The 24,087-nt window shown below is 52.7% G+C and overlaps 1 protein-coding gene across 7 annotated transcripts in view; it reads right to left on the minus strand.

Moving 5' to 3' along the window:
* Positions 1–24,087, minus strand: part of LOC102941049 (myosin phosphatase Rho interacting protein) — a 171,835-nt gene that overhangs the window by 138,218 nt on the left and 9,530 nt on the right. For all 7 annotated transcript variants that reach the window (XM_043523615.1, XM_037910287.2, XM_043523617.1 and 4 more), the window contains exons 2-3: positions 10,158–10,235; positions 7,738–7,803 (exon numbers count right to left, since the gene is read on the minus strand). In XM_043523615.1, coding sequence (XP_043379550.1) covers positions 7,738–7,803; positions 10,158–10,235 — 144 coding nt within the window. The remainder of the gene's footprint in view (positions 1–7,737; positions 7,804–10,157; positions 10,236–24,087) is intronic.

Here is a 24,087-nt window from a genome sequence, read left to right on the forward strand (position 1 = left end):
TTGAAAGCCGCTTGGGGGCAGAGACCATCTTTTTGTTCAGGGTTTGTACAGCGCCTAGCGTAACAGGGCCCAGGGCCACGACTAGGGCTCCCAGGGGCTGCGGTAATACAAACAAACAGCAGCACTGGCCTCACAGACAAAGAGGGAGCGGGCCAGCTGGAGGCCCAGGGACGGGAATCCAATACACACCACCAAGGTTTCTACCCACGTGCTTGGGAGACGCTCGAAGGGCAGCTGGCTGAGGCCAGGCAACAAAGCAGGAGAGAACAGGGTGTGTAGCAGGTTAAAACAGAGAAATGCTTTACAGCAGCGAGTTAACCAGCTCTCTCAGTGATGAGGGTTATGAACACCACAGTACCTGCACCTTTCACAGCAACTCATGGACCTTACCCTGGGCACGCATGTGAGGGGAGAGCTACCCCACCCCGGCTTTGCAGCCATCTTTCTCTCTACGGAGCACATGTGCGAAGCTGACCCCCTCCCCAGAGCCCCGTCCCAGGTCACTGCTGCGGAGGAGAGACAAAGCACCTCAGAACATGTCACGATCCAGGGCTGCAACACCACAGCATCACCCGCAAGCATCTGCTTCTCTTTGCCAATGAGCCGCCCACTTTTCGGGTTCTTTTCCCTTCCTGCGGGAGCCTCATCTGGACTCAGTTACCGGCTCCATAGCCGGCAGCTCCTTAATTTGCTGAATACTTCAATGGTGAGGTTGGAGGCCACATTGCATCAGCTTCCTCCCAAAGCAGGTTGCTCCCACGGCCGGGCTAGCACCTCTGAGTTCCAAGGATCACACCAGATCCCTCCATAACCCCGGGAATCCGGTGCCTGGGGCTAGTCAAAGGGTCCTAACAGGCAAGTGGGAGCAGGTCTGATAACGCTTGCCCACCTCCATGCACGGGGTGCCTGCAGCCAGGATGCAAAACCATCGCCAGGGTACCACCCCAGCCAACAAGCCTGCGGGGCTGCAAACCAGTCCTGTGTACACGGGTCACCTGTGTGTTAACTACAGGGTGCTCTTTCCGGGGAGGAAGGGAAAACGAGGGATGTTAGAAGGACCCAACCACCCACACACACATGCATCCGGTCCTTGGAAAGGCTTTAGAGGAGGGGATCTGCACAGGCCATCAATGAATCTAAACGACTTCTGCAATGGGGGGATGGCTCCAGCTTGAGAACAGGAGTCTCAACTGCCCCCGGAGCATCTGCCTCGAGGCTAAGGGCAGCACAATCTCTGCTTTCTCAAGCACCAAGCAGCTAAGGAGAACAACCCCTCCCCCCCCATCCTCCCTGCCTCAGCCCTGCAACAAGCAGGTCTGGCTCAGCGCAGCTGCAATCCTGCTATAAACAAGCTACATCTGGAGGCCTTGATGCAGCTTCGATCATTTACTCTGCTCGGGGGGCCAGTGAGCAGGGACCTCATCTTTTGGTGGGTTGGTTTTTTTGTAAGCGACTCCTGACCCTTTGAGATTCTGGCCCTGCTTCCAACCCCCCTTGCCTACGCTCCCCGGAGCTGTGCCAAGTTCTGCTGAATGAAAGACAGCACCTTTGTGTTGCCCTTGTTTCCCGCTTGGGCCCGTTCCAAGCCCGGCTGCTGGAGAGAGGAGCTGGAATCTCCAACCACTGTTGCCGACTGAGGTTCCTCCTTCCTCTCCCCTGCAGCCAGGGAAAAGATGGGCCTTGGCCGAGCCTTGGGGAAAAGGAGGAAAAAACCCACCTGACTAATGAAGGAAGCTAATTCTGCCCCCTCCTCACACTCATGCCAGGCTCACTGCACACAGGTGCGGGGCTTGGGTTCAAAATCCAAGCGACATTCGCAGCTCCCCATGCAGAGGAACTCCAGGACACAGCTGGTGATGGAGTCTGGGAATCACCTAAGACTACACGAAACTTACCAAAGAACCACAGCAAGTCTGATAGACCTGCACTCCTTGGGGACCCCACTCTCTGTTTGCCTTCTCCCCTTTGCCCTCCCCTGCAACTCCAGCCAACCCTCGCAGAGCATCAGTAAAGCCAGAGGTATGTTAGAAGGACCAGTTCAGGCCCTGATTCAGCAGAGAACTTACAGTAAAGCACCTGCTTATGTGCTTTGCTGAATCGGGGACTTCAGCCCCGGTACTTCATTTCCCATTTGCACAGTCCCTCTTCAGCTCACACCAGATTTTCCTGGTTACTTGGAAGACAGAATCCACCCAGATGAGCCTGGGATCCTGGCTCAAACACCAAGAGAGCTTGCACAGGCAAGGAGAGTTTATTTTCCTCGCCACGGTTTTTACTGATAGGTGTGAGCTAGTGGCCTTATGGTATAAAGGAAGGGGAAACAGCCCAGCCTATGAGACACAGCAAAATAGGTGACTGTCAAAAGCAGCAAGGAATAAAATGAGGAACCCACGTGCAATCTGTCTCTCTTGAGCTAAGTAAGGAGCTAGAAGCTCCAGCCTGTGGCTTAGCCAGAGGCCTCCAAGGAATGATGCTTCACGCTCAGTCCCATGTATCTGACTCAAAGGGGTTCGGTGTGCCCCCCACAAAGCTACTGTTCGAGCAACCAAGCAAAGAGCCTTTTCTGGCAATACCCTGCAAGAATGAGTTGCACAGGGCAGGGGACTCAATGGAAACTTCCACTGCGATGCACGGGATTTACCCAGCACAACCTGCAGAAAATCCTTGCAGGAATTATCTGAGCCCATTGTAAACATGCCTCCCAGCACACAAGACAGACAAAACCAGACCAAGAGCTCAGCATGTTCTGACTCCCAGATAACCCAGCTCTGCTCCACGGAGGATAAATCTGCCTCTGGAACGAGGGCTCCAGGGTTACATGAACCCCCGTAGCTTCCAGGACGGGCCAGCTCAGAACAAGCTCACTTTGGCACTGGTGCGACTGGAGTGAGAAGGAAGGGGGAGGGGAGGCAGGGTCCCCTTGTTCCTCGGAGTCCATGCGCTAACAGATCTGGCATTGGATCCCAAAGGTTCAGGGACTGGCCGTTCTGCAAACACAACTCCCCCAGGGTCAAGCAGAGGATGCTCAGCATGAGGTTTTCCCATACTCCGCACAGGGAGAAAGATCACCCTCTTCTTCCACATCTCCTCCCTGCCTTTAGACCTTGGCGTACCAGATAAATAACCCCTTTGTCTCCTCTTGGCCATGGCTTTGTCCTGAGACAGAAAGTCCCTCTGCTCCACAATCCCTGCAAAATATCCACCAGCCAGGCTGCGAGTCAAGCCCCAAACCACCTTCTCTCACACCGGAACGCCCACCTGACCAGTGCATGCAGAGACTCCAATTAACTGGAGGGGGCGCTGTGCAGCAGGCCAAGAGGTCTGCCCATGTTTGTTCACCCAGGTGAGCAGAGGAGAGAGACAGTCGGCAGGAAATCCTAGCAGAGCTGCAGTTGGCCCATAGCTCTCCCCACCACAGCTGTGTCCAGCGGTCAAGCTCAGACCAGGAAGGATGGCAATCACCGGGCAGCCACCCACAGGCTCTTGCATTGAAGCGGCGATACCTTTAAATCAGTCTGAATGCCAGCCAGGGTGCAGAGGGATTACTCTTTGGGAAAGGCTGGCGGGGTATTTTTGCAGAACGTGTCAGAACAAGCTGGAGGGTGGGCTCTGAACCAGCCAGGGCAGGGGAGAAGAGAGATGACTACCTCCCTTCTGCTGACCTCAGTGGGTTTGGAACATCACAACCCAGATGTGGGGCAAAACACACCCCCTTCACCCAGCATCAAGGTCTCCCATCAAGAACCCCCCACCATAGGGCTCCCCCTCTCCCCACTGCGTGGTAGCCGAGAGCCTGGAGGAATAAAGCCCTCTGTCTACATCACAGAGTCACAGCTACAGGCCCCACCATTTAGCAGGTGGCACTGTGACTGCTCATGCCCCACGGTAAGTGATGCTGCCCTAGCCACACCAAAGGCAGTCAGCCAGCACGCTCTGTCCATGGGGCAGAGCAATCATCACTAGGTTCCGACTGCTCCCTTTGACACTTGCTCGCTGTACTGCCGGCACCATCAGAGCTTTCCACGCTGGACACAGACCTCCCAGGGGTGCTTCTCCTGCTGCAAAGCCTAAAACTGAAGACTGAGCCCCAGAGCCTGACCAGATGTTGCAGGGGTAGACACCCCCCGGCACCATGTTGGGGCCATCAAGCAAGACATGAATGTCCAACATAAAAAAGCTGCCTCTTCTAGAGCGCTTTTCAACTATAGATCTTTTCTAAGGAGTATCCCCACCTGCATTTTACAGATGGGGAAACTGAGGCACAGAGGAGTGAAGTGACTTGTCCAAGGTCAAGCACCAGGCCAGTGGCAGAGCTGGAAATAGAACCCAGGAGTCCTAGGCCAGTGCTCTGTCCACTGCCAAGGCTGATCCTCATTCTCGGGACACGTTAGCAGAGCAATCCGAAGGCTAAAGTAATCTTCCACAGACCTGGAGCTCACCCCCCCCGGAGAGAAGAGACATTACGCACACTGCTGAAAGTAAGGGTCTGGGGCAGATTCCATTAGGCACCATCGGTCAGTTTTAAGGAACTCCGTCATAGAATAAGAGCAGGATCAGGAGTTCATGCCGAGTTGGCGCCTTCGCCTCTAGCCCTTCCTCTGCTCCTGCAAAGAGGGAGGTTTTAGAACTGGCAGAGAGCAGGAAAGCCAGCCAGTCAAAGAACCGATAAGACACTTGCATGTGGGAAGCTGTCTTGGGTCTCCGCAGAGGGATCCAGCTTACCCATAGACCCAGACTTCTATCACACACATTCACATGCATTTCCCTCGCTTTCTACTTGTTTGTTTTTCCATCTTTTCCCTTTAAGCTCTGCCAGCCCACGAGGTACCTGGGGAATTGTGGTTTGACCTCTTTGCCCTTCATCAAGCACTGTTCCCCTGCAGCATAGGGCGGCCTGGGCCACCAGCACTTCCAGCCAGCAATTGCACACCCAATTCCCTTCAGCACCTGAATGCAGGAGTTCAGACCTACCGTCCTCCTGCACAGGCGCGAGAGGCAGCAAGGGTCAGGACAGGGCACAGAGCTGGGAGTCAGCAGTTCTGTTCCTGACTGGCTGGGTGACCTCTGAGCAGGTCACGCCACCCCTCTGTGCCTCAGTTTCCCATGCTCTTGGCAAAGAGGGCTGCTTGTTCAGCCTGTGGTTGCAACCAACTCCCATGACTAAAGAGCATTCCTCTTTGCTAGAGCCACTAACACTGCAATGGGATGGGAACCCCAGTCATCTCAGGCCAAGCATGTTAAACCTCACAGGGGGAAGAGTGCCCGAAGGGGTGAGCTCTGATGGACCGTGCTGGCTAGAGTGGGCCAGTCCCTTCCACACAGATAAGGAGCCTCGTTCAGGCCTCAGCTACTCGGAACTTAAGCTAGCTGCAACAGAGCGAACCCTTAGCAAACGGTGTAAAAACCAGGACGTGTACGGGTACAAATCAGAGTAGGCTGCACTGGTGCGAGTTACACCGGACCGGTGTAAACAGCGTTTGCACCAGCACAGCTAATATTGGAAGCTGAAGCCCTAATACAGACGAAGCCTCAGTTACGTGGACTCTCTTAAGCATCCCAGAGAGCGTGGGGCTGCATCTTGCTCCCAGGAAACCAGCATGGGCCACCCTCAGCCCTACATGAGCTCTCGAGACACCAACACCACCAAGAAATTCAGAGACTACACACCTCGCAGCATAGCCACTAGACCATGCTGCTACCAGCCGCACCAGCCCACTGGGATCACCCCTATACTGGGCCTATGGAAATAAACCAGCCTCGATACAGCTTTTAAAGGCCTTCTGAATAGGCCAGCGGAGCCACTAAGCAAGCAGAGAGTTTCCCAGCATTCCCCTAATCCTCCCTCCTGGGCCCTGGGTCTTCCTAGGATTTGGTCTCTTCTCTATAAGCCAGCAGAGCATAGCCTTCCGTTTGTATCCCCCCTGACATATTACCCCAGCCAGGTTGCCGAGATACTAAAAATGTATTGCAAGGCTCTGCTGCTCCTGCCTGAGCAGTGTAAATTATTTAGGGGACTTGGATCAACCCCCAGAAGAGAAAAGAAAGAGAGAGCGAGACAGAGACCCGCTTTGGAAATTGCGTCCTTTGTTTTCACATGCAGGCTCAAATTCTTGCAAATAATTGCCCTGGGGATGTCCCGACATGGAACGAGGGGGCGTTGGCAGGGAAGCCATTCAAGGACAGCGCCCCATGGGTGGGGAGGTGAAGTGTCTGCAGGGAGTGTGGAATGCAAGGCCCATTCCCCAGAAGGGCAGGGAAACGCCAGCTCAGAGCTATTGCAGCCACTGGGAGCTAACACTGAGCAGCAATTCAGGGTCGGGCGAAGAGCCCAGTTTGCAGACAGCAAGTGGGGCACAGGCAGGCTCAGAGCACGGATCCGCTCCCTCTGGGTACAAGCCATCGTGTAAAAGCACGTCACCCAGCCCACTCTGCCCCGGGGCAGGGGAGAGCTGGGAAGCTAAAAGGCGCCCTCCACCCCAGACACCTACAGTGTGACTGAGCCTCTCACACTCCCCCAGACCCGGCCCCACGACATGCATGTACTTGCACACACCGCCCCAACACGCCTGCCTTTGCACAGCCCTGTTGCATGCGCGCGCGCGCGCACACACACACACACACACACACACACACACACACACCCCAGAACACCTCCCCCTTGGAACAGGAAAGCGCTAGGCCCAGCACAGGGAGACATAAAACCCCCGGGCTTGTTTAACTCTGGAGGATAAAAGCCGCAGCCCCAGCCAATCATGCTGGAGCTGGCCAAACGACCCAGAGCTGCAGCTCCGCTCACACAAGAGAGGGTTTTCATGGTGAATGGAGCCCTGCCGCCCAGATCACAGGAATCCAAGTCCCTGAGAAGGAGAGAGAAGCAGGGAAACGTCCCAACTGACCTACTTTTTCTGGGCACTGCTACAGAAGGGTCTGATGCTTCACAGCCACAATCCTCCAACAACCCAAAACACCCAGCAAGGAAACCAAGAGACTCTAGGAACAGGAAGGATCCCTGGAACGGGGCCATGCTGTCTCAGTCCAGGCCTCCTGGGGCGACCCGTTCCCTTCCCGCCAGCCGGAGAGCAGGCACTGCACATTTCCCACGTGCCTCCAACATTTGGGATCCTGGTGGGGGGTGGGCACACCATCCCTTTCCCATTGCCCTTGTGAGAACCTGAGGCACACACGCTTCCCCTCCACAGGCAGAGCTCCCGTTTGAGCCAGCCCCTCCTCCTACCCAGTAAGGGACCTGCCAGTCAGCAGCAATGGCTTCAGGCCTGAAGGGGCCAAGGCTGGAATCTCTAGGGCCAGGCCAGACACTGACTGTGACACACCCCGACCAAGATAGACTTGACGCTTCAGGCCCTGCCTGAGGGACCCGTTTCCGCCAAGGCCAGCCCCGCACACGCTGGGGCAGGGTCCCCCAGCAGCAAGCTGCTAGCGACCCGCACCAAAGCCCAGCGCAGCCACTCTGCTCCTCAGGCCCCCGGGCTGCGTGGCACAGGGCTGTTTGCCACGCTCCGCAACTGTCTGGCAAAGCCTGGCCTCATGCCACCTGCATCCAACGCCGCTCCCGGCGATCGCAGTCCTCAATGCGCCAGCCGCCACAGGGCGGGCTGCGGCCCGTTTCCAGCCCTCCATCTCAGCGGCTAGGCCCCTAGCAGTGCGGAGGAGGCAGCCAGCACACCAGGGAAATAAACAGGGAGCAGGGGACGTCCACCTCCAGGAGGTGCCACTTACCATCTCGTCCAGGGCGTAGCGCAGGAGACCATGTTCGTAGAGGATGAAGAAGCGGCGCTGCCATTTCTGGAAGAGAAGACACCAAGGCTGGTAAACAGAGCTCCTTTCCCTTTCACGCTGGCCAGAGCGCCGCTATGGATCAAGTCAGCTTCCTCTCCTAGGTCTGGCCACTGGGAGAAAGGAGCTGGATCCTTCCACAAAAGGAGAGCTCTGCCACATCACACAACCCAGCGTCCTCCTCATCCTCAGGATGCTCTGCTGCCAGCCGTATATGAATCAGCAGCAGAAGGGACCCAGCGTGGTGGTGGGTGGGCTGCAGAACCACAACCGGCATGGGGTTCCCAGGGAGCGGAAGGTGACTCCTGGGGAAGGGGGACACTGCCAGAGCATGCATGTACTCCGGCCAAGCACTAGGGTGACTAGCGCCACCCTGGTTTTCAAAGGCGATCTAGCTGGCCATCTGGAGCCCGGTTCCCCTGAAACCAACCCTGCTCGAGCGGCAGCCTGCCGAGGAACAGCCTGGCCATGTTATAACCGACACGCTCTCAGGCATGCATCAGGCCATGGGAGCGGTTTGCCCTGCAAACACCGCCCAGCACACCTTGGCATGCATTACCTTTCGGCGTTCTCAGGGATGGCACAGTATCGTTAATGGGGGGGACGGGTGGATAGCAGCGGCTCTAGAAAGCACGTTCCCCGTCGGGTGACCCTGCCAGGGCTCTGCGGGAGGCCCTCGCTCACACCAGTCTGAGTTTTCTAAAGCTGATTTACTGTCTGACTTCCTTACATGGGCATCCAAAGAAGTGCTGCGTTATTTGCAGCCAGATCCTGAGTTATGTCAGCTGCATCTCCGATAACACAGGAAGTGGCTCAGAAGGATTTGCTCCAAGGCGAGGTGGCAAAGATTAGAGGAGCACATGCTGGTGCCAGGCAGACGTACAGAGAAAGGGGAGAGCAGAGGCTGGAACACCCCGTCGCTGGGCCGAGAAGCAAGAGCCTGGTGCAAACCCGGGCCCCTTACACTGGAAACGTGATTCTCTCCCCCAGCAAAGCTCCTCTTTCCCCCAGAAACCCACCACCAGTCTCCACTCTGTCTAGGGTGCATTATCCCAGCCTACCTGACTGTCAGCCCCCTCTTCCCCGTCCCCTGCATTTATTCAAGCATGTCCTATGCCTGCAGCATTAGGGGAAATCCAGCGTGCCTAGGGCCCAGAGAAGTTCCACGGAAACTGGAAGATTCCCACACCCCACCCTTATTCTCAGCATGCAGATCTCAGGCAGCCTCACCCCACCCTCCCAGGTGAATTATAGTCTCACACCTCCTGTGCTCCAGCAGGGATGTCTCAGCCCCAGACCCCCAGCCTTCACACAGCTGGGAGCTGGATAATCTCACTTGGACTGTCTCTCACTAACACGAAGATGGTTCTTTCTTACAGTTATGTGGGGTGCCTAGCCAACTACATTTGGCCTGCCCCAAGATTGCCACCCTCCTGAATGGCATCACTAGAATGCCGAGTCTCCAGGCTGGTGAAGCAGACATGGGCATGAGCCACCTACTCCATCAAACACCTGCCAAGACCCCACATGTTTTCAGGCAGCCTAGGTGGTCTCATGTCTGTGTGTTGCCATTTGCCACCACATCAATGCCTTTTGTCTGTAGTATCGGTGCCAGATACTTGCTTGGCCCTGCGCTGCCCTGTATGATTTACAATGCTGACTAAGGGACACATGAGCATTCGAGCTGGGTCCCCACCAACCCTCCAAACTCCCTCTAAACTGCGGGGGGAGGTTTCATACTTGGGATCCAGATTCTGTGGCTTGAGCCCAACTCAGTAATAATTTATCATTATGGCTCACATTACAAACAGAGCCTTGGACACCGTCCCACTCACAGCACTTCCCTTCCCGGGCACGAGACCCTAGCATCATCCTGGCAACTACAGCAACCGCCTACCTAGAGAAGCGATCTCAGGACCGTACCTAGACCTCTCGGTACAACTCTGCCGCTGGAAAGAGGGAAGGAAAGTCAGCACACGTTCTGCTGGCCGCCAGCCAGGACAGCTTTTACCTTTCCGATTCTAGCACATGGGAAGGTCTCTTAACCCATTCGCAGCTGGATCTCTCCCATCGACAGAAGACTATTCCATTACCACCTACACCACGCACAGGGGGCGTTGCCCTTTGGCCTGATTTCCTTGGGACGCCAAGCATCAGCCAACACATCTCCTAGCAAACCGGGGCACGTACAGTGGGACTGGATTATTGCTGAATATGTGGGAGAGAGGAGTTTGGAACAACGAAGGAGCAACAAACCTCCCGGAACACCTCCCTGAGCTTCCCATGCGTCCTCCTCCACCCCATCCCATGCTCCATCTGCCACAACAGCTAGAGTAGAAGGAGAAAGATTCTGCTTTCCTTACCCGGGAACGGTGCACAGGGTTGTCAAAGTCCGTCCCTTCTGGTGCCAGCAGCAGCCAACCGCCATAGATGGGCTTTGCCTACGAGGGAGCAGAAGAGAACCAGTCAGCTGGAGTCTTTTTTTTCATAGATTCAGAGATATTCAGGTCAGGAGGGACCATTACCATCATCTAGTCCGACCTCCTGCACAACGCAGGCCACAGAATCTCACCCACCCACTCCTGCGAAAAACCTCACACTTATGTCTGAGCTATTGAAGTCCTCAAATCGTGGTTTAAAGACTTCAAGGAGCAGAGAATCCTCCAGCAAGTGACCCGTGCCCCATGCTACAGAGGAAGGCGAAAAACCACCTTAAGGAGACAGACCCACTCCCTCCAATACGGTGAGTCCATGGTAAAGAGAGAATTCTGGATGGGACCCAGCTTGTCCTCAGGACGTCCGGAACACTGGACACGTCCGTTAAAGTTTTCACGCCCTCAACCCTGCTTGTCTGGAGGCCCAGGGCAGAAGCAGCTTTGCAATTCACACTCCTTGGCCCTGAGTAGGCTAATCAATGTGAGAAAGAGGAAATCTATATAAAGACCCTCTCCTGACATAGTTCTTATGCAAGACACTCATCAAGGAAGCCCGTCCGGAATCAGATAAAACCAAGCTCTACTGAACAGTTCGCTCTTATTCACAAAAGAGAATATTCGGCGTTAGCAGCTTTACCAGTGTGTCCAGGTCCTATACAGGACAGCGTTCCCTAAACTCGCTCTTCTCCACTGTCAGTTCCAACATCCAGCAACCTGGCACAGAAGAGGGCCACTCCTAGTCATTTCACACCGGGAAGTGGCTCATTTAGCCGATAACAACAAGAGGAGGGGAAAGAATAACTGGAAAAACTATAAAAAGAAAAGGAGGAGTACTTGTGGCACCTTAGAGACGGACAAATTTATTTGAGCATAAGCTTTCGTGAGCTACAGCTCACTTCATCGGATGCTCCAATGAAGTGGGCTGTAGCTCACGAAAGCTTATGCTCATATAAATTTGTCAGTCTCTAAGGTGCCACAAGTCCTCCTTTTCTTTTTGCGAATACAGACTAACACGGCTGCTACTCTGAAACCTGGTAAAACTATCTGCACCATCACAGAAATCAGCAAAAGAAAATCTCAGCTCCCCTCCCAGAATTTTCTTCTTTAATGGAGGAACTACACGCTGCCAAAGGGAAGTCCTTGTTCCACTGCCTTTAGGACCATAGGACTGGAAAGGACCTCCTGGGTCAGAGTCCAGGTCTCTGATATCACAGGCAACCCCAGCATATAAGGCCAGTCACCCCACTAGCAAATGGCCAGAGAGGTCAGGCTGCAAAACACATTCTCCCCTCCCACCCCACCCCCCATCATCCTTCCCCCACTTTCCCTCCTACCAGCTGAATATGCTACTCCCAGTCCGTGAGTGACTTACTGGACACTAAGATGGTGGACATCAGAACCATGGTGAGCAACGGGCCAGCGCATTGTCACTACACAGCAAACATGGTTTTGTTTACACAAACATTTACTTCACGGCAAGGTGGGGTGTAAATCTACCTCGCGCTAGCCTGCCGCCACGTACTAACTGTCCACGGGGACCCTGCTGATGTGCACTAACAGTTCCTGACCTTCAGAGGGGAGCTTAGGCCAAAAAAAGCTAAGAGGCAGCTCAAACCCTTTTCAAGTGACATCAGCGTGAAATCTAGGCAATTCAAACCCTTTTCAAGTGACATCAACGTGAAATCTAGACTAAACTGTTTCAGGCCCAACACTCCCATAGGCCACCTGTGAGTTTTTGTGGTTTTGCAACACTTAAATAGATATATATTCCCCTCTGGAAAAATCCACACAAACGACAGGAAAAATTGCCAAAGGCATGAAGTCCGCAAAGTTAGCAAACGGGAAACAAAATGAAGACGCCTCTTAATTGCTTATGAGCTGAAAAAAAGATAATCGCTTCTCCAATCTCCTTTAGTGGCATGTTAAACATCAGGCGTTGCTTGTAACAGGGAAAACAAGATCTCATAACTGTCTGAAAATAAGGTGACAGTCCCTTTAAGAGGTTGTTTTGTGGTTTTTTTAGTAAAACAAAATACAATTTTTTTTTAATTTAACAAAGTGCACAGTTTGGTTTCAGGGCTGAATTTAAAACATTCCTCTGCAGCATCCCGCTGCCTTCCCGAGCTCTCCTGCTGAGGGGCAGCCTCAAAATTAAACATCCGGGACACAGCTCCTGAATTTCCTCCCCACTTTCCTACAGTCACAGCTGAGGATTCTACCTGTGACTCCAGCTTACCAGGACCACCCCCCTTACAGAGGCAGTGCTCAGCAGCGGTCAGGAAAAGGACTATTGTTTTCTTCCGCATTTGTTCATACACCACCTAGCACGATGGGGCACTCGTGCCATGCCAAGACGACACCCTCCCTGCAGGACGAGACCTCTCCTAAATCATTTCTCCTCTGTGCGTCACTTTCCCTATTCATGAAGTGGGGCACGTACCCAGCTCTGGAAAGCACTTTGAAAACCTCGACCGAAGTGCTAGAAATTCTCCCCCCACAGCCAAGCTGTGACCAAATCCCGGTGCTCCTTCCCTTAAAACCATCCCTCCCCTCAGCAGAAGCCTGGGCCATACCTGGATTCCTGAACCCCCCTCCTGCAGCCCCTTCAAAGCTCTGGCACCAAAACCACCTCTCCTTCCAATCATGTCTCCTGGCTTCTTAGGTCCTGTCACTGCAGCGTCCGCTCTCCTTCCACAGCAGGTACTAAACGTGCACCCTCACTTGCAGAACTCTGCACAGCCACACCCCCAGCCTACACTTCTTTCCCAATCTCCTCCCACGCCCTTGACTCTCGTAACTCCCCTTCTTGCCACTCCTTACACGGTCTGCCAGGCACCCTCCCCCAGAGATATCTCCTGACGATCCACCTGTTCTAATTCTAGGCCGCAGCCAGCTTTTGAACTGCATGTCCCCCCATCCCCCATTCCGTTCCCCTCTCCCACATGCAAGCTCTTTGGGACAGAGATTCTGATTTGCTCTACACCTGTTGCCTCCGGCCCAGCATGGTGACCACCAACAGCATGTTACCAACAGGGAAAAGTCTCTGCAACCCAAACATTGCCTGCAGATTGGGCTGCTGGAGCACAAGGGTGTGAAACCAAGCAGCCCACTTTGCTTTCTGAATTTCTCCCAGTTCGGAGAGAAAGAATAAAGTGGCAGAATGGAAGCTAGAGTTTTAAATTCCATCCTCCACCCATCTGAAGTGTGCATTAGTAGCAGAGAGGAAGGATTATCCAGTGATCAGGCACTGGCGTGGATCCTGAGAGACCCAAGTTTGAGTCCTTGCTCTGCCACAGATTTCCTGTGTGATCTTGAGCAAGTCACTTATTCTGTGCATCAGCTGCCCACCTGCGAAACGGATATCAACACGGCCCTGACTCACAGCGGGGTTGGGCAGGTAAATACACGGAAGATTGTGAGGTACTCAGACACTGCAGTGAAGCACCCAAGATAGATGGATAGTAATGACAAGGAAGGAATTTTTTCCTCTTTTATCACAGTAGAACGCGGATATTTGGCAAGAATTGTACCCCACGTCAAACAACTCTCCTCGCCCAGAAGAACAGCTGTAGTATCAGTCCATTCAGCCGCATTAGGAGGTGTGACACCGGTCCTTTTCATATCTTCTCTATACAGAGAGCAGTAACTGCTTAGCTAGGTGTACCATGATTTTGTAAATGCCTCCATACTGTAGCCCTGCAAGTCTCTCCCTGGTTCTTCCATCAAAAAAAACTACTTGAAAAAGGGTGATTTTTTTTTTTATTTTTTTTTTTTTAACCCAACCACCTGTCATTCCTATCTCGCCTATGACATGATACAATCAGCGGAAGTTAAAGCTGAACAAATTCAGGCTGGAAATAAGGTATACGTTTTTTAACGGTGAGGGTAGTTAACCATCGGAACAACTTACCAAGGGTTGTGGTGGATTCTCCATCACCGTCCATTGTTAAATCCAGATGGGATGTTTTTCTAAAAGGTCTGCTCTAGGAATTATATTGGGGACGGTCTCTGGCCGGTGTTGTACAGGAGGGGAGACTAGATGATCACAATGGTCCCTTCCGGCCTGAGAATCTCTCTGCCTGAGATGTGACACAGATATTGGCGTAGGCAGAAGTACCTGGTTGCACAGCAGTCACCTAGATCTGCTTCTTCACTTCAACCAACACAGCAGGGAAGAGAAGAACAAAGGCTGGCAGGCGAATGGCTTCCTGAGCAAAACCATCACACGTGGTCCCAGCCCATTTCTCCCCCTTGCCAGGCATTCCCCAGGGATGTCCTGATGTTGAGTTCAGGGCATCATGTCTGCTTATGTAGCATCTAACCACAGAACCAGTTAGGAAGAACCAGGATTGGGAGCAGGTAGGTGAAGAGCTGTCCGCCAAATACAAATGCCTTTGGATAGCAGCAGAAGGAAGACTGAAAGCAATTAGCCAGGCAAATTAGCAACAGCACACTTGGAAGAAAGGACTCTTGGATCTGCACTATGGAATGGGGATCTTAGCTCTAGGAAGATCCAAGCCTGGCTGCTCAGAAAAGGCTACAGTAGTGTTCATCTCCCAGACACTAGCAGAGACACTGACAATGGCGATTCACCTTGCACCCTACCAGGGCACTTCAATACACAGAGGGACGTTTCACAGTGCCCAGCAGCGCTGCATGCTAATTATGCTTTGCAGTCCAATACGTGGCTTTCACTGGCAGAAATTAAATGAATTTGCAATAGGGCTGTCGATTAATCGCAGTTAACTCAAAAAAATTAATCGTGCTGTTAAAACAGCAGACTACCAATTGAAATCTATTAAATATTTTTGGATGTTTTTCTACATTTTCAAATATATCGATTTCAGTTACAACACAGAATACAAAGTGTACAGTGCTCACTTTTTATTATTTTGATTACAAATATTTGCACTGTAAAAATCATAAAAGAAATAGAATGTTTCAATTCACCTCATACAAGTACTGTAGTGCAATCTCTATCGTGAAAGTGCAATTTACAAATGTAGAATTTTTTTTGGTTAAGTAACTGCACTCAGAAACAAAACAAGTAAAACTTTAGAGCCTACAAGTCCACTCAGTCCTACTTCTTGTTCAGCCAATCACTAAAACAAACAAGTTTGTTTACATTTATGGGAGATAATGCTCCCGACTTCTTATTTACAATGTCACCTGAAAGTGAGGACAGGCGTTCGCATGGCACTTTTGTAGCTGGTATTGCAAGATATTTACATGCCAGATTTATGCTAAACATTCATATGACCCTTCATGCTTTGACCACCGTTCCCAAGGACATGCTTCCATGCTGATGACGCTCATTAAAAGAATAATGCGTTAATTAAATTTATGACTGAACTCTTTGGGGGGAGAATTGCATGTCTCCAGCTCTGTTTTACCTGCATTCTGCCATATATTTCATGTTATAGCAGTCTCAGATGATGACCCAGCACATGTTGTTCATTTTAAAAACACTTTCACTGCAGATTTGACAAAACGCATAGAAGGTACCAATGTGAGATTTCTAAAGATAGCTACAGCACTTGACCCAAGGTTTAAGAATCTGAAGTGCCTTCCAAAATCTGAGGGATGAGGTGTAGAGTTTGCTTTCAGAAGTCTTAAAAGAGCAACATGCTGATGTGGAAACTACAGAACCTGAACCAGCAAAAAAGAAAATTAACCATCTGTTGGTGGCATCTGAGCCAGATGATGACAATGAACATGGTTGGTCTGCACTGCTTTGGATCGTTATCGAGTAGAACCCCTCATTAGCATGGACACATGTCCTTTGGAATGGTGGTTGAAGCATGAAGGGACATATGAATCTTTAGCGCATCTGGCAAGTAAATATCTTGCGACGCTGGCTACAACAGTGCCATGTGAACGCCTGTTCCCACTTTCAGGGGACATTGTAAGGTGGAAGGCAGCAGTTGCTTAGTAGATCACAACTACCCCTGGGGGAATTCTGCGCCACTGCGCAATTTTGCAGAAATTAATGTTTTTGTGCAGAATTTCCTTTCCCCCACAGAAATGGGATGCAGTGCTGCTGGCCGCCACTACGGGGACATTGCCGGGGGAAGGGGGAGTAAGCTAGAGGGTTCCTGGCAGTTGCAGTTCCCCATACGACCCGAGAGAAGGAGAGGGTGGCGCGCAGGAAACTCTGTGCAAGCCTGGGACAGAGCATCTGTCTGTTTCTCCCTATGGATCCCCGGGCTCTGAGGAGGTAGAGGGTGGGTGTCTGGACTGAGGGTGGCATGGCTGGGGTCCGGGGGGGAGAGGGGGGGGAAGAGGGAGCGGATGCGGGTATCTGGGCAAGGGCCCCCCCCCCGAGCTGGGTACGGTTGCCAGGCATCCGGTTTTCAACCGGAACGCCTGGTTGAAAAGGGACCCTGGCAGCTCCGGTCAGCACCACTGACTGGGCTGCTAAGAGTCCAGTCGGCAGTGCAGCAGGGCTAAGGCAGGCTCCCTGCCTACCCTGGCTCCGCGTGGCTCCCGGAAGCGGCAGGCATGACTGGCTCCTAGGTGCAGGGGTGGCCACAGGAACCCTACGTGCTGCCCCTGCCCCAAGTGTTAGCACCGCAGCCAATGGGAGCTGCTGGAGCAGTGTTTGCAGGCACAGGCAGCGCGCCGAGCCCCCAGGCCCCTCCGCCTAGGAGCCGGACATGCCGGCAGCTTCCGGGAGCCACGTGGAGCGAGGGTAGGCAGGGAGCCTGCCTTCGCCCTGCTGCGCCACCAACTGGGAGCCGCCTGCATTAAGCGCCGCCCAGCTGGAGCCCGCACCCCAAACACCCTCCTGCACCCCAACCCTCTGCCTCAGATCAGAACCCCCTCCTGCATCCTAACTCCCACCCAGAGCCTACACCCCTCATCCCTGCCCCAGCCCTGAGCCCCGTTCTGCATCCAAACTCCCTCCCAAAGCCTACACCCCAACCCAAGCCCCCTCCCAGACCCAAATTCCCTCCTGGAGCCCACACCCCCTCCTGCACCCCAACCCCCAGCCCCAGCCCAGAACCCACTCCTGCATCCTGAACCCCTGATTTCTGGCCCCACCCCGGAGCCTGCACCCCTGGCCAGAGCCCTCACCCACTCCTGCACCCCAACTCCCTGCCCCAGCCCAGCGAAAGTGAGTGAAAATGGGGGAGAGCGAGCAAGGGGTAGAGTGAGTGGGAGCAGGGCCTTGGGAAAAGGGCCAGGGGTGGGGTAAGGGTATTCAGTTTTGTGCAATTAGAAAGTTGGCAACCCTACAGCTGGAGGCGGGGCAGGTATATGGGCAAGGGGGGCCTCCATTGCTGGGCCCTAGGGGAAAGGGGGTGTGAGTGTCTGGCCCCCCCAGCTGGGCTATGGGGAGGAAGGGGGCAGAGAAGCAGAAACTGGGCTGTCATAGGGTTTCTTTAAGACTCTACTCCAGGGGGAATTTTTGTGTGTGTCTATATTGTTATAGACATACTTGCTGACAGGTATTTTGAAATAAATTACCAAAATAATTGAAACAGGCATGATTATGTCGTGTTATTTTGACAAATAAAATTTGCAGAATTTTAAAATATTGTGTGCAGAATTTTTAATATTTTTGCCACCGAATTCCCCCAGGACTAATCACAACACAACAGTTTAGGACAGGAAGTGAAGAATACCACATTTAACTGCAAGTGCAAGGAGAAATTTTAATTAGAACACCCTATAAAACAAATAAACTGCCTCCCCCATATAAGGACCCTCATGTTCCAACTGGAAGATGTTTCAAAAGCCCTTCACCCTTGGCCGTAAAGAAAGGTTTCAAGGGGCCACAGCCAACCTCCCCATTCATAACTGCCACCCCGAAGCTGAAAACCCAGCCCCTAATACACACCTCTCCCATTTCATGGCAGAATCTCTCAGAGGGCCCACACAGGGGCTTGTGCTTGTTTAACCTATGGTGTGATTTTAAATGGGTTTAGTTAAATTGGCACAAGATGCTGTGTGGAAGCCAAGATCTGTATCTGGCTTTAAGATTAAACTCAATAAGTTTATGGAGGAGATGGTATGATGGGATAACATGGTTTTGGTAATTAAATATTCATGGTAAATAGGCCCAATGGCCTGTGATGGGATATTAGATGGGGTGGGATCTGAGTTACCCAGGAAAGAATTTTCTGTAGTATCTGGCTGATGAATCTTGCCCATGTGCTCAGGGTTTAGATGATCGCCATATTTGGGGTCGGGAAGGAATTTTCCTCCAGGGCAGATTGGAAGAGGCCCTGGAGGTTTTTCGCCTTCCTCTGTAGCATGGGGCACGGGTCACTTGCTGGAGGATTCTCTACTCCTTGAAGTCTTTAAACTACGATTTGAGGACTTCAGTAGCACAGACATAGGTGTGAGGTTTTTTGCAGGAGTGGTGGGTGAAATTCTGTGGCCTGCGTTGTGCAGGAGGTCAGACCAGATGATCATAATGGTCCCTTCTGACCTAAATATCTATGAATCTGTTTAAACCACGCTTATGTTGATTTAGCTTAAATCAGTTAAGACTTGTCTACACAGTAAGTGGAAGCAAAACAACTGCATCAGCTATAATTCATGCCTGTGGAATCCGTGAGTTGGAACACTGGTTTTGGTTTTTGAGTGCCCTATTTCAATATAAATTTTAAATCAATTCCTTATTAGCTAAACTGAATCAAAGGCATTCAAACCCTGAAATCAGTGTCCCCACACAGACTTAAACCAAACTGAGGAGCAGGAATTACAAGAACTCTGGGTGATTGCAAGCCCTTAGGTCTATTTTAAGCCAAACCAAGCCACTCTTAAAAGCAAATAAAATGGCCACACAGGGATATGTATCAGTTTAACTAGGCTGGCACAAGTTTGTGTGTAGACAAGGCCTCAGAGTTAAAACCAGCTCTGACGTTTTAATCCCCTCACCGCAACACGCTTTAAAATAAATAACACCTGACTCTCCCACACAAGAGGAGGGTTTCTGGAGCGGATAGAAAAAACGCACTGGAAGGAAGACTTACGCATGTAGTTTGTTTTCTCTGAACACAGTTCGCACTTGGGAATTCACAAGAACCCCACAAGTGCCAAACGGCAGCTTGACAATACTCTTGTTCTGTAATGGGATTTATACAACCCCTTGTGTAAAAGGCCACTCGACAGCAACACTGAGGTTCCCAGAATAGGTTTGTTTGGCCAAGCAGAGGCCGGCTGATCTTAGGTGAACTATTTTTGGTGGTCCCCTGGCGCATGGGCCAATCTGGTCACTTTGCAGCTTTCACTGTAGGTGGGACTATAAATAGTATTTAGCAGTCTTCTAGCACCTTTCACCCAAGAATCTCAAAGCACTTTACAAACGTATGGTTTGTTTAACAACACTCAGGTCAGGGAGGTACAGATACACAAGCAGCCATCTCTGGGATGGGAGAGCACCCGCTATAGGGCAGCAAATGAAGGACACTATACCTAACGGAAACTGTGCAATGAACTAAGTCGGAAAAATGTTATTACCCCCATTACTTTTCAACTGGTTCCAACACTCCCCATTCTTCAAAAAATCGTTACAAGCAAATGGGGCTTTGGTTTTATATCCATTTGAAAGGTGTCTCCAGCAGCCCAGCACCCTCAAAACAACATGCTGGGACACTGGTGCAAACTGACTCAGAAGGAAGATCATCATCACTTCCTGCAACCCCCTGGTATTCCCCAGAGGTCTCCCATCCAGACGCTGACTCAGCCTGGCCCGGCTTAGCTTCAGTAACCGGACAAGAGCCTCAATAAGATGTGATGCAGGACATGCTCCTTTCACGCAACTGGATTAAAATACGAATTCAAACTAAACCATCTGCTAATAGCAACAGTTTGGCCAGAACGCAACAAGCCAGGGAGGCAAAACCCTGGCCAAACGAGAGCTAGGCCTGAGCCCCATTGTTCAGCTCGGGAGCTGAACTTTCCAAACGTTCGGCGTTGAAAATTCGGGCCAATCCCGATGGGCCAAACGCAGGGAACACAGCACTCTGCCATGGGCACCCCCCTCAGCCAATCTGGGCTCACCCCAGATTTAGTCAAAGAACTTATTTCACAGAAAGATGCTCATTGCTCCCCGCCCCTACCCCAAGACGGCCCTTAATAAGTAAGCCTCAACTGGGGCCGTTCTTGCAGTGCTTCCCGGTCGGATACCTGCACTATGATTTCAGAGATTTTAAGGTCAGAAGGGACCATCGTGATCATCTAGTTTGACCTGCACAAGACAGGGAGAATCCCTGCGTTCACTCCTGCTTCAGGTCAATAGCTGTGCTTCAACTAGAGCATTTATTCCCCCATGCTGGGGTTTGCAGGTTGCTTCCTCTTCCCCTGTAATTCAGCGTCAGAGAGCAGAGCTCACAAGCTGAGCCGGTTAGTCCTACTCCTGGGTTTTGTTTTCTTGGCTGTTCAAATCTGGGTTGCATCAGAGGAACACGCTGCCTCCAGCCCAGCCAACTGGGCCAGTTAGCAAGGGGGGGGGGGGGAGGAGGAGGAGGAAATGGCCCCAGCGAGGTTTACACAAGGCTGTCAAGCTGCCACGCTGACGCTACGCAGGAATCACTAGCTCCCAGGACAGAATCCAGCCAGCCCCCACTAGCTCCTAAGAATAGAGGCCTGGGGCTTCCATGCAGCTGGGATGGAGGGGTGGGGAGCGGAGCTGGCACTGCGGGGGACTCCTCACCCACCACACAGGAAGCCTCTGAGGGGCAGAGGCTACCAGATACTGGCTTTGAAGAGGTGCTGCTGTGGGTACTGTGCTGGCCACAGGCACTGGATGGGCAGCGCTGCTGTACCAGCCTCACTCCAGCACAAGCGTCAGCCCCGATACGGACCAGCCTCCTGCTGGTCCGAGAGGGGAACTTGGTGTCCATGGCCGTGCTTGGCCTCTCTGCTCAGATTGCTAAGGGTGTCAGTGGTGTTTGGGCTGCAGCCGCCAGTCTGTTAGGAAATGGACCGAGACCCACCCACCCATTACACGCAGGGCCACCCACAGCGGGAAGGCGTTTTGTAACTCCCAGGGACAACAGACCTGCGGTGGATCTGAACCGGTGACTTCGAGGTGAATGGTGGGCTCTTGGCAACCTGAGCTCTCCACTTCTCCCCAGAGTGAGGGGGGAAGGACAGGCCAGGAGCAGGGTGCACACGGGCCAACCTGATCACCCACGCTCCAGGGGTGACTGCAGAGCCATCTAACAGCATGTTAACAGAAGAGCCAATTAAGAGCAAACAGAACTTGTAAGCTGGGGTAAGAAGAGTCGCCATCAGGACATACGAGCTGAACGGCCTGGTTTCGGACCACCAGCACCCGCCACTGGGGCATCCACTTTGCCCACCCACCACGACTAGGAAGCGCCGCAAAAGTACAAGTCTAACTGCCCCAGGGAAATGCACCACACTGAGGTAACTTTCATTGGCACCAGCTGAACACTTACTGCGTGCCTGGCTACAGTGAATTTGGGCTCTGTGAGGTGCAGATCGTAGAGGCGGCGCTGTATGACCGAAGCATTCCCATCCTGGTGCTGTGGGGAGGAACACCCTCCTAGGGCGGTATCTCCCGGGAGTAGGTCTGACAACAGGGCGTATCTACACGGCCTCTCCCAGGTCTGGAACTTTGACCAAGCCTTATTTCCAAGCCAGGTTTGCCACCTACCCAAACAGACCTGTCAGAAAACCCCACTGACTGTGACACCAAAGGGATTGGGGAGATTAAACATTTGCAAAAACAAGGATGAAGAACTCCCCGTGAGCTGCATTTCTGACCCATCACGGCGCACTCGGGGGGGAAAGTTCAAATTAGTCACGGAGAAAGATTCCTGGCTCCATGCGCACGCTGGGGTGGGGTCATCTGTTTAGGCTGCCGGCAGACGTAATCAGCCTGTCTCAGGCTGAGGCAGGAGTTTTTCACTTTAAGTTGATCTTGGCAATTGAAGGAAAAGAGGAAAAAAAAAAAAAAAAAAACAGGAAAGAAGCACAGGGAAGGCTCAGTCTCTGTCTCTCAGGTCTGAGCATGCACAGGGGGGTCCAACAGGCAGGCGGACTCCTTGTCACGGAAGCTAAAGGTAACTCACCAGGTTGCAGAATAGACCCAATGTACAGAGCAGGATCATCAAGGCCCAGGGGCCTTTAAGACAGACAATAAAATGATAGTGGAACCTAGCACTTTTCACTCGCGTCTCCGGCACTTCCCCATGGATTGGCGAGAACCTCATTTTAGCTGGAGAAATGGAGGCAGACAGAGCCAAAGCAGTTACCTACAGTCACCTGGTTAGGCCATGGCAGAGCCAGGAATGGCATCAGGTTGTCAGGGTCCAAGCCACCATCCACACTGTACTCGTTGGGCAGTTTTTGGTTCCAGGTGCCCCACGCCACCACAAGAGAGGCAGATCTGAAACTGCCCCACCTCCCGGGCGGTTTGGGCGCAGGCTCTAGTGAAAGCCACACGGAATTCTGTGGTTATGACCCCAAAACAAGGCAAATCTGAGCCCACATTTTCAGCTCTTGGATGCACACGAGCCCAACAGACACTGGGTGCGATGCTGGCCGGTCAGGATTGGGGCAGCCCTCACTCCAAGGGACAATGGAGCAGAGACAGGCTGTACTTCACTCCCAGGCCTTCTGCGCACAGAGGGTTCTCTGCAAACTCTTAGCAAGAACACACCAATTGTTACTTAATGTTCTTCATGTCACGCATCCTCCTATCAGAAAGAAGGGCCCTGAATCAGCCACTCGGACATCTCCGCTGGCTTAGAGCCCATCTCTCTTGAAGGTCCTGCAGAATCCAGTAAGAGAGCATGACGCATGTCCCGGGTAGGAGGCAAATTCTCCACCTCCTGCCTCTGGGATTCTAGCTGGTATTGGACATTGTGCAGCAGAGGTTCTATCCCCAGCCCAAGCCACTTCAGCGCCTTGTGTCTCAATAGCCCTCGCCATCAAATGCAGGTTAACTATACTGACCCCCTTTATCTGGTACTTGGCCCTTCCCACCCTTGGCTTGCCACACATTATTGCTGCACGTTCTGTGCTGCCTGCCTACACACACCCCTACGTGCACATGCACCAAATGCTACTGTAAGTCACCCTCCCAAGGGGCCTGTAGATGGGGGAACACGATGGTACGAGAAACCACCCGGGGATCCTTTGAAGCAGCGGGTCACCTCCTGGAGGTAGGCTCCCTAGGGCTGGTTTCAGTACACAGGCTCCCCATTCAGATCGACTCATGCACTCCACCCCTCCCGTACAGCATGTGTACTGCAGGGCAGAACGGGACCAGAGCTTCCATCCTGCTGCTTAGACACCAGTGGGCAAATCTTCCCACAGAGCGAGAGGGGTGAACCCAGGCATCAGCAGGGTCTTTTAGGGATGAGAGAAGGCTCTCCAGGCTGGCCTCAGCTCCGGGACTTATTGGGAGCTACCATGCCACCTGCCACCTCACCTCACTGGGGGCCAGGGGAGAGATTGGACCGGTTCCTCCTCCCCATACAGCACCCACCCCAAGCTTCCCCAGCTCTTTTGGGCCCTGCCAGTCCGAATGGGTCAAGGCCTCTCAAGAGGGAGGGGGGTCCTGTAGGCTAATCCCTCCACCCCAGCAGTTTCGGCACCAGACACCTGCTCTCTGTTTGATGTGCTCCTGCCTGTCCTTGAGCCAGGGAGCCTCAGAGTCACTCAGTGACATGGCTTGAGCCAACAGGGCAGCAGGTACCCAGCCCTCTTGGGAGCATGGACTGGAACAGACATGTTCTGGGCTGCCCTCTGGATGCCAGCTCAAGGGGCTGCAAGAGGAGCCAAGTCACATACCAATAGCTTCTTACCCCGCCCCGCGCCCTGCACCTTTCTGTGGGAGCCAGGCCATTAGATTCTACCCTGCAACCGCTCG

Source organism: Chelonia mydas, chromosome 10 (assembly GCF_015237465.2).
Source record: "Chelonia mydas isolate rCheMyd1 chromosome 10, rCheMyd1.pri.v2, whole genome shotgun sequence".
Taxonomy (NCBI): Eukaryota; Metazoa; Chordata; order Testudines; family Cheloniidae; genus Chelonia; species Chelonia mydas.